Source organism: Capra hircus, chromosome 20 (assembly GCF_001704415.2).
Source record: "Capra hircus breed San Clemente chromosome 20, ASM170441v1, whole genome shotgun sequence".
NCBI lineage: Eukaryota > Metazoa > Chordata > Mammalia > Artiodactyla > Bovidae > Capra > Capra hircus.
The window spans coordinates 12,454,912-12,468,394 of record NC_030827.1 but is presented as its reverse complement, the minus strand read 5'-3'; the positions used below and the strand labels follow the sequence as shown (position 1 = coordinate 12,468,394).

At 41.9% G+C, this 13,483-nt stretch overlaps 1 protein-coding gene across 3 annotated transcripts in view; it reads left to right on the top strand.

Moving 5' to 3' along the window:
• The window catches only part of LOC102190263 (microtubule-associated serine/threonine-protein kinase 4), a 229,174-nt gene that overhangs the window by 187,511 nt on the left and 28,180 nt on the right, over positions 1-13,483 (top strand). For all 3 annotated transcript variants that reach the window (XM_018065527.1, XM_018065523.1, XM_018065524.1), the window contains 5 exons: positions 1,383-1,515; positions 2,481-2,646; positions 4,483-4,584; positions 11,944-12,066; positions 12,271-12,383. In XM_018065527.1, coding sequence (XP_017921016.1) covers positions 1,383-1,515; positions 2,481-2,646; positions 4,483-4,584; positions 11,944-12,066; positions 12,271-12,383 — 637 coding nt within the window. The remainder of the gene's footprint in view (positions 1-1,382; positions 1,516-2,480; positions 2,647-4,482; positions 4,585-11,943; positions 12,067-12,270; positions 12,384-13,483) is intronic.

Here is a 13,483-nt window from a genome sequence, read left to right as displayed (position 1 = left end):
CATTGACATGAATCCACCATGGGTGTACATGCGTCCCCAAACATGAACACCCCACCCACCTCCCTCCCCATAACATCTCTCTGGGTCATCACCGTGCACCAGCCCCAAGCATGCTGTATCCTGCGTCGGACATAGACTGGCAAAATTTTTGTCTTTAAAAAATGTTTTCTTTTAATGCTGCTTGGCACATTTTAAAATTCTCCCATAATGTTCTCCAAAGTTATTTTTAGCAGAATTTATAATTTTTGTATAATTTTTTTAAAGGCTATGATGTTTATAATGATAGCTTATAAGAAGCAAATAAAAGAATATAAAGCCAGGGTTAATTTATTTTTTTTTAAGTTTTTTATTTTGTAAATAATAGGTACATAGGATGCCATGAGTTGTTTTCTGGATAGTTTCTGCATTTAGAATCATATTTAGATAATTCTTTTTTCCTCCAAGATGATATTCTTGTAGAATCTATTCTATTTTATTCATAATTTATTATTTAATTTTTAATCTATGTGGAGTTCATTTTGTTGTCTGATTTGAGATACAGATACACTGTTTTCCCACCAAAGTCTAGGTATCCTTCTTGACACCATTTATTAAAATGTTTCATGCTTTCTCCACTAATTTGAGATGCCTCTAGAAGTAGTTCTTCAGTGTGCTGAAAACTTTATGATAAAATTAACTCATGCTCATTCCAGAAGATTTGGAAAGTACAAAAAAAAATTCATTCACAAAATTACCAAACACAACTATTAGAATTTCAGCATATATCCTTCCAATAGCTTTATTTTTTAGACTCCTCTTTTAAATTAGCCACTTAAAATGAAAAAAAAATTAAACTCTATAAATTCATAAAGCTTTCAAATGTGCATTCTCTGCATGTATATGAGATGTAGGTCTTGTCCTTAGTGAGTAGAAACTTAAGTTTGAGCCAGAAGTTAAAATCTGAAACAATACTACATTTTTCTTCCAAGTTCTTTGTCTTATTTGAATCACAGATTGGTAGCTTATCATAGTTGCTAATGTGTAACATAGCATTATCGGTAGCCCTTTCTCAGTTATTTTTTTTAATTCTGAAAATGCAAAGGCGTCAGAGTTCCATACTTGAATTTTTCTGAGTTGTAAGTGATGCTGTTTGTAGATGCTCCAGGGAAGACGAGCAGGTCCCAGTCTCCAGCCCTCCGTTGTGGATTACACTCAGCTGCCAGATATACATTAATATATTTAACATCTTTGTGTGACTTCATCTCTTTGCAGGCTGGATTTTATAATAAGATTGATACCTCTATACTACATAGTCTTAAAAACTGTCAGTGGAAGGGAGAAGAGTAAAAACAAAAAAATGAGCTTCCAAGGAGCATTGTCATACATGTTCTTCTGCTTCACAGTTTGTTGGTCACCTCCATGGGGCACATAAAGCTGACAGATTTTGGATTATCCAAGGTGGGACTCATGAGCATGACTACCAATCTTTACGAGGGTCATATTGAGAAGGATGCCCGAGAGTTCCTGGACAAGCAGGTACGGTCGCATGCTGCTCAGCTCACGTAAGTGTTGGTCCCGTGGTCGGGTCTGACTCTTTGCCACCCCATGGACTGTAGCCCACCAGGCTTCTCTGTCCATGGGAGTCTCCAGGCAGGAATACTGGAGTGGGTTATCATTTCTAAACAAAGTACAGCATTGCCAATGAGATTCAGAACCAAAACTTGCCTAGGCTGTCTTCGTATTAGCGCTGGGGCTTTAGATGTCTTGATAAGCCTTACATTTAATAAAGTGCAAATTGCTCCCATTTTTCTCCCAGGACCTCTTTGAACTATAGGTCCCTCCACATTCCTCCCCCAGCATTATGCTCTATTAGTAAGACGAACGATGTAATTGCTCACAAGTGAGAGTGTGAGAGAGACAAATGGAAAACTGTTTTTGTAAGGAATTCAAGAGTCTCAGTAGAGTCCTCATGAAACTCGTGATACGTCGTACAATCATGGGTGCTAAACTCCAAGCCATGGACCATTTCTCTTTAAGCACGCCTCATTACCATGTGCCCACAATCTGTTCATTGTACAGTTACTTAAGGTGAACATGTCTCAACCATCAGGCTTTTATGAAGTAACCAGGATGTGAATATATTTCGGTTGTATAAATACTAAAACTCTCTGAGAGTGACAGATGAAAAAAACGCAGTATTATTTTAAATTTCAGGGATTACAAATGTTTTTGCAAAGTAAGTAAAGCTATTCAAATTTGAAATTAGATATTACACACAGTCCTCTGTTAAAGCAGCATTTTAAGCTTTGCCTTTTTTTGGTATTTAAGTAATTCATTGCCTTTGGTATGATAGATAATGATTGAGAATCGCTGGTCTTAAGTTCTTTGTCCATGTGGTTGAGCAGGTGCACTCTAGGCAAAATAATTGATATTGAGCCATCTTGCTCATTTTAATTTGTGTCTAATATTCCAATTATTCTAATATTGCAATCATCTTTTAGGTCTGTGGCACACCTGAATACATTGCACCAGAAGTGATTCTGAGGCAGGGCTACGGGAAGCCAGTGGACTGGTGGGCCATGGGGATTATCCTCTATGAATTTCTGGTTGGATGCGTGCCATTCTTTGGGGACACTCCAGAAGAGCTATTTGGACAAGTCATCAGTGGTAAATATTGTTAGGAGTTATCTCTAGGCTACCATTGGGAAGCAGCTTTTTAATGTAATTCTGGGGAGTATTACTGTTTTTACTACTAAATTGTTAACCTTTATCAAATGGTTTAGCCAACAAATTAAAAGAACTCACTCATCATAGCATGAAACTGACTTTCACAATCTCAATGGAGCCATTTGTGTTGGAAATTGATCTGAAGAAGTTTTGTTAACGTGGAATTTAGTGCTAGCGATGTAACTGATTTTTATGGTATGCTTTATCTGCAAAAGAAATTGGTGTGGGATTTGCAAATGATTTCACTGCTGTCCAGTGTTCCTTTCCATAATAGGAGAGTTGCACCAGGGAAGAAAAGGTTAATGTGGATAACATTTGCATAAATGGGGAAAATGGCTATTGGCACAGTGAAGAAATTAGCAAAAATGTAATAAACCCTAAAACAAATGTCTACCAAATAATAAATAATGAGAATGGGGAGGAAGCAAATTTAATCCACAGATTGTTAATGATTTCATTGGTAGTTGTTATGGTGTAATGTTATTTCTTAACAGCTGTTCATCTTTCATTTAAATTCAATAACCTTTAGATCTTAACCTGCAAGCTGACCCTAACTATTGTTATGTGGCTTGTGGCAAAACTAAATGATAATTAAATAGGCCTATTACTACCCTACCTGCTGTTTTTATAAATGTTCCTGAAGCAGAGATCAGAAAGGCCTCTCTTACTCTAAGTTTGTTAGTCATCACTCACATCTTCAGCCACCTCTGGTCCCTTCTGGACTGTACTTAGAAGGCCCAACGGTGGAAATAGGGGGATAATTCCTTTTGGTATAAGGAGCCTTGTAATCACAGCATTATTTTCTGTCACTGACTTTGCAAGCCAGGCATCTTTGTAAACTTGAACAAAGTAGATTTGTGAGTTGCCTGCAGTGTATAACCCTTTTATACAATATCTGAGCTCTTTATGGATTTATAACTAGACTGTCTTCTGATATACCAAAGGCTGAGTGGCAAGAGGAATCAACTGTTTAATTAACACAAGCAGCAAATGCTGGCTTTGTTTTCTCAATGCCTTGCGGCTCAGATGCATATTCATGTTTTATTTTCCAAATCAGATTTAAACTGCAGGAGAGGAAGCTAGAGGCAGGCACACACAAAAATAACTCATGTTTTTATTGCATTGCCATACACAGTGGCATGCACGCCTATCTTCAGGCCAACTCCTTGAGAATGTAGAACCTATTCTAATATTTATGGCAGATTTTAAATACTTCCATTACTACTATTTCTTTGGGTTCTTTTCTTCTTCTTCTTCAGTCTTAGCATTTTAACCTTTTCTTTGTCTCTGGACATAGTTATTTTCACAAAATTATTTTTCACTCCTCAAAGCAGAAGAACTCTAGAGCTGTGGCCAGATTCTCAGTTAAGTATGATAGTAGAAGAGAAAATCTGATTCCCCATGATCCCTGGGTGGGTGATTGCGTTAAACACAGGAGGTTAGCGTTTCCACTATATTGAGGCCTCTTAATATCGAGAGGACTAAATTGCAGTGTCAGTTCTACCAAAGAAAAATGAATCAAAAAGGTAAATACTCATTTGAAATGTTCTCACGCTGCCTTGTTGAAAGCAGTCCTATACATATCTTGTGCAACAGTGCTTCTCAGACTTGACTGATCCTAGGAATCAACTAGAGGAATCAGCTGTGGATTCCGATTCAGCTAGTGGAGTGGGACTTGAAGTTCTGCGTTTCTGACTCCTGGATGCTATCCATAGTGTTGGGACATGGACCACCATTTGAGCAATACAGACTATCAGCTTCTTTTCTTCCTTCTAGATGAGATCAACTGGCCTGAAAAGGATGAGGCTCCACCCCCTGATGCCCAGGATCTGATTACCTTGCTCCTCAGGCAGAATCCCCTGGAGAGACTGGGAACAGGTTAGAGCACATACGTTTTAATTTTGCTAATGAAATAATGTCAGTGTGGAGCACTCAGAGGTTTGTGTTTTTGTTTTTTTTTTGCATGGGAAACATCTGTTGACTGATGCAGAATATGACTACAATACAGTATAACATATTTAATTTTGTTTTCTGAGTCAGAGCAGTATGTATGCTATGAGGGTTGGTGGCTGTTGTTCTGCTGTTGTTCTTTTTTGGAAAGCAGAAATTTTTCTTACTTTGTTTCAGTCAGTAAAATTTCTCCGGAAGAAAACTTCAAGGGCAAAGGGCATATGTAACTCTTCTGTCTTGAAAAGCATGAATCTTAAAAATTTGAAACAGAAGATTAGGAGTATGAAGAGTTTTTTTTTTTCCCCTCTGGAAGGATTTGACCCAGCAGTTACTATCTACAAGTTCTGAAACAGGTTATCAGTATTTGAACTAATTACTAGAAACGAGTGCCTTGGGTTGAGCCATACTATCCTGTCTTGGTGATCAGCACCATGGGCCAAGAAAGAGGATTAAAAAACATTAACATTCAAGATAAAGAAGGTAGTAGATTTATTTCTTGCTGATTATTTTTTCTGACTGTTCTACTACTAGTTTTTTGTTTTTCCAAACTCCTTTTCCTTTTCTTCCTTATGTTCTTAATAGACAGAGATTGCAATACAGTCCTAGCCAACTCCAGTATGTGAATTTACCTAGATGAGTCTAAATATTAAATGCTCATAATGTACACACATACACACACATACAGCACACGTCACACATACACACTGTATTGATGAAAATTTTCATCAATTGTTGACTTGCTGGGTTGTTTATTCTGAGCTGTTTCGTCCTACCCCATTTTACTAGAAAGATAAAATGCTGATGAGATCATTCTCTCACTCAGTTTTTTCTAGACACAAATCATTTGCAAAAACACCAAATATATATATCTTATATTGTGTTCCACTTTTGCTCAGAGCTTCCTCAGTTGCAGAGCTCTTTTCTTGCTTAAGTATGGACTGCTGTGCTACCCAGAGTTTCTGATGATGCATTAAAATCCGTGGACCCAATCTTTATTTTGTATATAAAGTTTTATTGAATCACAGCAGTGCTGTTCACTTGCACATTATCTATGGCTGTCTTCATGCTGCTTGGCTGAGCTGAGTAGTCATGACCAACTCCATGGCCCACGAGGCCTAAAACATCTACTGTCTGGCTCTTGGCAGAAAAACCTGGAAGACCCTGCCTTAGAGAATCCAAGAAGCTTTCATTGTTTTTATTTTTTTTTTCTTGGCCACACTACGAGGCTTGTGGGATTTCAGTTCCCCCACCAGGGATTGAACCCAAGTCACTGAACCCAGGTCAATGGCAGTGAAAGCCAGTGTCCTAACCACTGTACCACCAGGGAATTCCCAAGAAGTTTTAAAATCAGAACTCAACTAGGAACGCTAATTTGAGTTGAGTTTTGTGCTAGAGTGCCTGCGTGCATGCTAAGTCACTTCAGTCATGCCCGACTTTGTGACCATATGGACTGTAACCTGCCAGGCTCCTCTGTCCATGGGATTCTCCAGGCGAGAAAGCTGGAGTGGGTTGCCATGCCCTGCTCCAGGGGACCTTCCCCACCCAGGGATCGAACTGCATCTCTTCCATCTCCTGCATTGGCAGGGCTGTTCTTTACCACTTGTGCCGCCTGGGAAGCCTTTATGCTACAATACCATGTGCTTTCTGCTTTCTTCCTTGGATAAGTGGGCCTTTTCCTTGGAAAGGCGATACAATGGAAGCTAAAGGCATAAACTCAGTTGTCAGCTTGCCAGGGTTTAAATCTGAACTGTGTGATCACGAGCAGGTTGCTTCCCTTTCTGTGCCTCACTCCCTCATCCATAAAGTGGAGCTGATAGAAGGTCTGCATCCCAGGATCACTGTGAGGATAAAAGATCATCAACACTGTCTATTGGGACCAGATGTGACATTGCTGCTGGTGTTGTCATTTTTCTTGCTTTGTATAATCCCATGCTTTCCCCTTTGGCATATGAGACTTAGGAATGGTGAGTGTGCTCCCACCTTTGAGCTGATTGAACTCTTTGAACAGAATTCTTTCTTTCTTGTCACCCTATTTGGATTTCCTTTTGTCTGAAGTGACTAGCAAACTGGTTATTTCCCTCTGCCTGTGATCTACAGTTGGATTTGCCTTATGGTTCAAGAGATGAGCATAGCTGTCCAAGAATGACAGTCAGGGCTCTGTGTGGTACAGAGATTTGAGAGGTGGTTTTACTCACTTGAGTCAAATATGAGAAGCAGAGGCATTTTAAGATTGCCCTGCAACAATAGAAATATCTGTTTGTATAGTCTAATCAACTGTCCCAGGGAAGTATTGTTCTAAGGTAAAGCTAACAATGTATAGGAATCATGTCAGCACTCCTGCTAAAGAGTTCTCTTCAGTGTTCGCGCGTCACTTTGGGGAGTTTTCCTATTTACTCTGCCCATTTCTCTCTCCTAGGAATGTGTGGGCTCTCGATTGGCCTTTACTTAGCAAGACAGGGCTATGGCTGGTGGTCAGAACATCCACGTCTGTATGTTATATGCTGCAGCTTATCTTTGCACATTTTCTCCTTGACTGCTGCTTTCAGTCTTTTCAGGGTTTGACAGATTGAGAAACAAATCTAGCAGAAGCTTGAAAGAGACTTTAAAGGACCCTGCCCAAGGTCTCAGCGTTGTCAAGGAGAGCTTGCCAAACAGGCAGGTCCAATGTGACGGGTCCCAGTAGGGCCCAGAGAGCGAGTCTGAGAATCCTGCAAGTCTGCCATGCTGCTTCCAATGACAGTGTTTGGATTTGATGCATATTAAGAGGGCAAAATAATGCACCATGAAAATGTGCGAATGCACATTTGCCCAAGAGACTAGAGAGACTGAGAAAAGGAGTGTGAAGAACATAATGGATGTTTAAGAAAATTCTGTGAAAGGAGAGAAAAGCTCACTAGTGCCAAACCCTAACTTGCGATTTGGGACCTTGTCATACTTGAACTTGGCTTTTGAACTTGTAGAATATTGAGAGCAGCTGGGTTCATTGGACTTGAGACCTGCTCAGATGTGACTCATTCCCACCCATGAGCCAGCTGGGAGGTCGTAAGTCATTTCTTCATTGCCCGGAGTCTCAGTTTCCTAATATATGGAAATAAGCATGTTACACACCTCACAGGATTATTGTAGGATTGAGTGTGGGCACGTTGGAGGAGGTATGTGGTTGCATTAATCTGGTGCAGAACAGGAGCTCGAGAAATGGTCACTTTCCCTTCCTTTACCTTTCTGGTGAATTCTCAAGGTGAGAGTGACGTTTGCATGAGTTCCTGTGTCTGATGATTTGTATTTGGCTCATAAAGCCACCATCTATATTATTCCAAGAGGTTGTTGCTCAGTCGCCCAGTCATCTCTGTCTCTTTGTGATCCCATGGACTGCAGCATGCCAGGCCTCCCTGTCCCTCACCATCTCCCAAGTTTGACCAAGTTCATGTTCATTGCATCGGTGATGCCATCCAGCCATCTCATCCTCTGATGCCCTCTTTTCCTTCTACCCTCAATCTTTCCCAGCATCAGGGACTTTTCCAGTGAATCATCTTTTCACATCAGATGACCAAAATACTGGAGTTTCAGCATCAGTCCTTCCAGTGAATATTCAGGGTTGATCTGCCTTAAGATTGACTGGTTTGATCTCCTTGCTATCCAAGGGACTTTCAGGAGTCTTCTCCAGCACCACAGTTCAGAGGCATCAATTCTTTGGCATTCTGCCTTCTTTATGGTCCAGCTTTCGCAACTGTACGTGACCACTGAGAAAATTACACGGACCTTCGTTGGTGGAGTAATGTCTCTGCTTTTCAACACACTCTCTAGGTTTGAGGTTGTGCTGTGTGCTTAGATGCTCAGTTTTTCCAACTCTAAGACCCCATGGACTATAGCCTGCCAGACTCCTATGTCCATGGGGATTTTCCAAGCAAAAATACTGGAGTGGGTTGCCATGTCCTCTTCCAGGGGATCTTCCCAGCCCAGGGATCAAACTCAGATCTCCCACATTGCAGGCGGACTCTTTGTCTGAGCCACCAGGGAAGCCCAAGAATACTGAAGTAGGTAGACCATCCCTTTTCTAAGGATGACTTCCCGACTCAGGAATTGAACTGGGGTCTCCTGCATTGCAGGTGGGTTTTTTTACCAGCTGAGCTACCTGGAAGCCCCAGGTTTAAGGTGGTTAGCCCAGGGTTACTTTTTCTCTGGTATGTCCTTTTGATTCTTTTGTTCCCCCTCTCTCCAGAAGTGCATGAAAAACAGTGCTCAGTGATAAGCAGCTGCTTCTCAGTGGGGCACAGAGGCCAATGGGTGAGACCTGGGCACTGGGTCAGCAGTGGGCTGGGCTGCCTGGGGAGGGCCCATTTGTCATTCTCTATAGAGAGCAAGTGAAGGCTCTCACCAATATGTGTCCCAGGGTGCAGGTCAGGGAGCAAACCGTCTGGATATGGTCTGGAAGTGTCCTTTGAGCCTCTGGGTCCAGAGAGCTATACTTTTCTGGGTAAAGTTGAGTGACCTGGATGTTCCAGAGCTGTCATTTGATGAGGCCCCAAGAGTGGCAGCTGTACAGTGCTTGGTAGGCCACGAGGTAGGGCCTGACTCTTTGGACCTCAGTGTCACTGGTGCAATGAGGGAACTGAATTGATGCATATTTAAGCCCTTTGATCGTCTCCAAGCAAAGATCACTGGAAGAAAACATCCCTGGCAGCTGTGTTTGGGGATGTTTGTTGGGGTGGATGAGAACCAAGATGCATGGAGGACTGGAGTTGGACTAGGCAGAGATGCTGGGGAGCTGGGTGTGTGGCTCCCTTCCCCAATATCCACATGGTGGATCCATTTGAGAGTTGATGCGAGAGAGAGGGCAGGGTAGGATCCAAACTAAACCAGGCGTCCCCTTGCGTGGCCTGTGGTGCTGCGGCACTGAGGATGGACTGGTGGTCTTTAGACAGACCTCAGCTCAGCCCCTCTAACCCTTCCTCGCCGGACGATCTTGACCCAGTATGGTTTACTGCTTATTTGCTTTACCCATCCAAAAAATGGAGCTGACAATGCCTACTACGAGGCATTACTTTCAGTGGTTTAATTAAAAGAAGCAAGTTGCCTCTTGTCTCTTGTGTAATACTTGTCAAAGTTGGCCCTCAAATCCCAGCTGCTGATGTTGTTGCTCTTGGGCTCAAAATCAGACTTGAGTATTGTGCTGTAAACAAGGAAAAAGCCTACTGAATTCTAGATGAAGAGTCTAATCAAATACTTTGTAAAGAACCCATTCTCCCTTTTGGGTGGTGATTTTTTTCGCTTGGCATTTTTCTCTTCATTGCATCATTTTCAAAACATTGGTTTCCCTTGGCTGGTTTGGAGCCCTAGCCAACCTGCTCCTTGTGCTCAAGTGAGGCCCAGTGAGGACAGAACGATGACTTTGAACTTTACCTCCCCTGCCCCAAGATTTTTCATTCAGCTTGCATTTCTCACCCTATTCCTTTTGTACCCCACTGAGGACAGGATGAGAAGCATGGGTAACAACTGCATTAAAGAGGCATTTGCGACCCCTGTTGAGGGGCATCTTCTGGTTGGGAGATGGATTAGATCCTGGTACTAGTCTTGCGAGAAGTATCTCTTCCTGAAATTGTTTCAAGATTGAATTTTCCTTATCTCCCCCATCAACAGTGTGCATGTTGATGGTAGGATGGGGGTGTGTCTCATGGTGAGGTTTTTATAACATGTGTACCTTCTCTTTACATGGGAAAGTGAAAGTCGCTCAGTTGTGTCCAGCTCTTTGCAACCCTGTGGACTATATAGTCCATGGAATTATCTAGGCCAGAATACTGGAGTGGGTAGCCTTATCCTTCTCCAGGGGACCTTCCCAACCCAAGGATCGAATCTAGGTCTCCCATACTACAGGCAGATTCTTTACCAGCTGAACCACAAAGGAAGCCCAAGAATAATGGAGTGGATAGCCTATCTCTTCTCCAGAGGATCTTCCCAACACAGGAATCGAACCGGGGTCTCCTGCATTGCAGGCGAATTCTTTACCAACTGAGCAATCAGGGAAGAAAGTATACTATACAGTCTGTGGAATTCTTCAGGCCAGAATACTAGAGTGGGTAGCCTTTCCCTTCTCCAGGGGATCTTCCCAACCCAGAGATCGAACCCAGGTCTCCCACATTGCAGGTGGATTCTTTACCAGCTGAGCCACAAGGGAAGTCCCTTTACATGGGGGACAGTGTAATACTTTGATGGGGTCTGCCCTTCAAAATCTCTTTAAAATCATAAACTGAATTATAAATATTAATTCAATTCACTGAATTGTCCTATCAGGCTCACTAGGCAAAAAGAAATCTAAAACTTAGGAATTGTGATTGCTTTCATCACACGTATTATAAATCTATCAAACAAGTTGCCAGTTTCTTATTTAAGAATCTGTAAGGCATAGAACCTAATTCCTACCAACGTTAATGGACAATCCAGTAAAATTGAATGATAACCATTATATATTATCATCTTTATTAAAATCTTACCTTCATACATATACCTATGGCTGATTCATCTTGATATATGGCAGAAACCAACACAATATTGTGAAACAATAATCCTCCAATTAAAAATAAAATTTTTGGACTTATTTGGAGTTCCAGTGGTCAAGAATCTGCCTGCCAATGCAGGGGACATGGGTTTGATTCCTGGTCTGGGAATATTTCACATCCTGGGTCAACAACTGAACCTGCATGTCCTAGAGGCCACAGGCCACAACTAGAGAGTAACCCCACTTGCTGCAACTAGAGAAAGCCTGTGTGCAACAACGAAGGCCCTAGTAGCCTAGATATATATACATAACTTTTAAAAAAAGAGAAAAAGAGAAATCGATTGTGGTAGGTACCCCCCACCAAAAAAATAAAACTTACCTCCAGAGGAGTTACTGCCATGAGCACGTAACCATCTTAGAATTTTAGGGAGTTATAAGCAGCAAGTCTGCTTTGGGCCAGTGTGTGTCCACGTCCCCAGGTTCAGCATAATGGGATTTTAAGTGGCCGCATCATTAACTTTTGAAAAATGGAGGAAGTCATGGAAAAATTAACACAGAAAAACTGTGCCATAGCAACTGTTGTTAGCAAAATCAAATCCCCTGCTGATAAATTATGGGAAAATTTTTGGAGCTTTGGGTTGTAGCATGAAAAAAATTTCCCTGATTTCTTTAATTCTCTCTTGATAGAACTTTTTTTTTTTTTTCTGTTGTTCTTAAAAACTGATGCTTACCTTTGTTGGGAGGATAACTGAACACTTTTCCCTCTGTTCTTTCCCTCCACTCCCTACCCTAAGGTGGTGCATATGAAGTCAAACAGCATCGATTCTTCCGTTGCTTAGACTGGAACAGTTTGCTGAGACAGAAGGCAGAATTTATTCCCCAACTGGAATCTGAAGATGACACAAGTTATTTTGATAGTACGTGCATTATCTGACATAAAACATTATTTGGCCTTTTCTTTGTGGAAAATCAGCTCTGTTTTTGATAGGTACCTTTCAGACCTGAACCCATGAGTTCTGAAACATAATGTTGCCTTGATAGAGAAACTCATAATTAAAATAACTAAGTTAAAAGCTGAAATTTTGAGTAACTGAAACTGCTTTCCAAACCTTTCCCTGCAGCTCGGTCAGAGAAGTACCATCATATGGAGACCGAGGAAGAAGATGACACGAATGATGAAGACTTTAATGTGGAAATAAGGCAGTTTTCCTCATGTTCACATAGGTTTTCTAAGGTAAGTGAAATATGGCATAAACATAGAGGGTCTCCATGTTGACCCTGGTCTAGCTCATGCTGGGCCATGGAGGCATCTTCCCATTGCCTTTATAAGAAGAACTTTGAGCTCATTGTGTGCACAGCCCTCTTCTAGGATTCCATGGATACAACATAAAGGAGAAGGCTTAGTCCTCGATATAAGCCCATTCACTTGGAGACAGTTGATTGTGAAATGAGACAGTCTCTTAATCAGTGATAGAAATTGTAAGATATATTAAAGGGGCAGTAGGCCAGCCAAGCTAGAATTTTGGAAATAGATCAAAATCAATGTTGGAGAAAGGTGCTTTTTGACTGGTAGTGGGAAGATTTAAAAGACAAACAAACCAAAGACACACCTAATAGTCCTGAGATAAGCAGGGCCCTAGGACGAAAGAAATGAACCTACAGGGCACCCTACCTTCATTTTGCTATTTTCACTCAAGCTATATTTTCTGTTGCCATGGCATTTTACAGCATTATTGTGTAGCTTTTCTATAGCAATGAGTGATTTGAGAGTGTTCCGTAGCTTTTTCTAAGTGACTACCCAGAGTGCTCTGCAGATTGGCCAACACTGCCCTCCCCGGGTACAGGAATGACACAGAGAGGCAGGGATTTCCCTGGAGGGGAGGCCCAGGTCTAGAGCAGAGCCAGGAAGGAAACTGATGACAGAGTTCAGGCTCTCCTGGTACCTGTTCTCTGGCCCATCAAAGCCATCCCCTAAGCTGCTCCCTCTCTGCTGTCTCCTGTTCTTTCGCTGCTGCTGCTAAGTCGCTTCAGTCGTGCCCGACTTTGTGTGACCACATAGATGGCAGCCCACCAGGCTCCCCCATCCCTGGGATTCTCCAGGCAAGAACACTGGAGTGGGTTGCCATTTCCTTCTCCAATGCATGAAAGTGAAAAGTGAAAGTGAAGTCGCTCAGTCGTGTCTGACTCTTAGCGACCCCATGGACTGCAGCCCACCAGGCTCCTCTGTCCATGGGATTTGCCAGGCAAGAGTACTGGAGTGGGGTTCTTTCACTACCTTCCTCCTAATCCCAGGAGATTATAGGAGCTATAAGGGCCATCCCCATGAGAACAGCA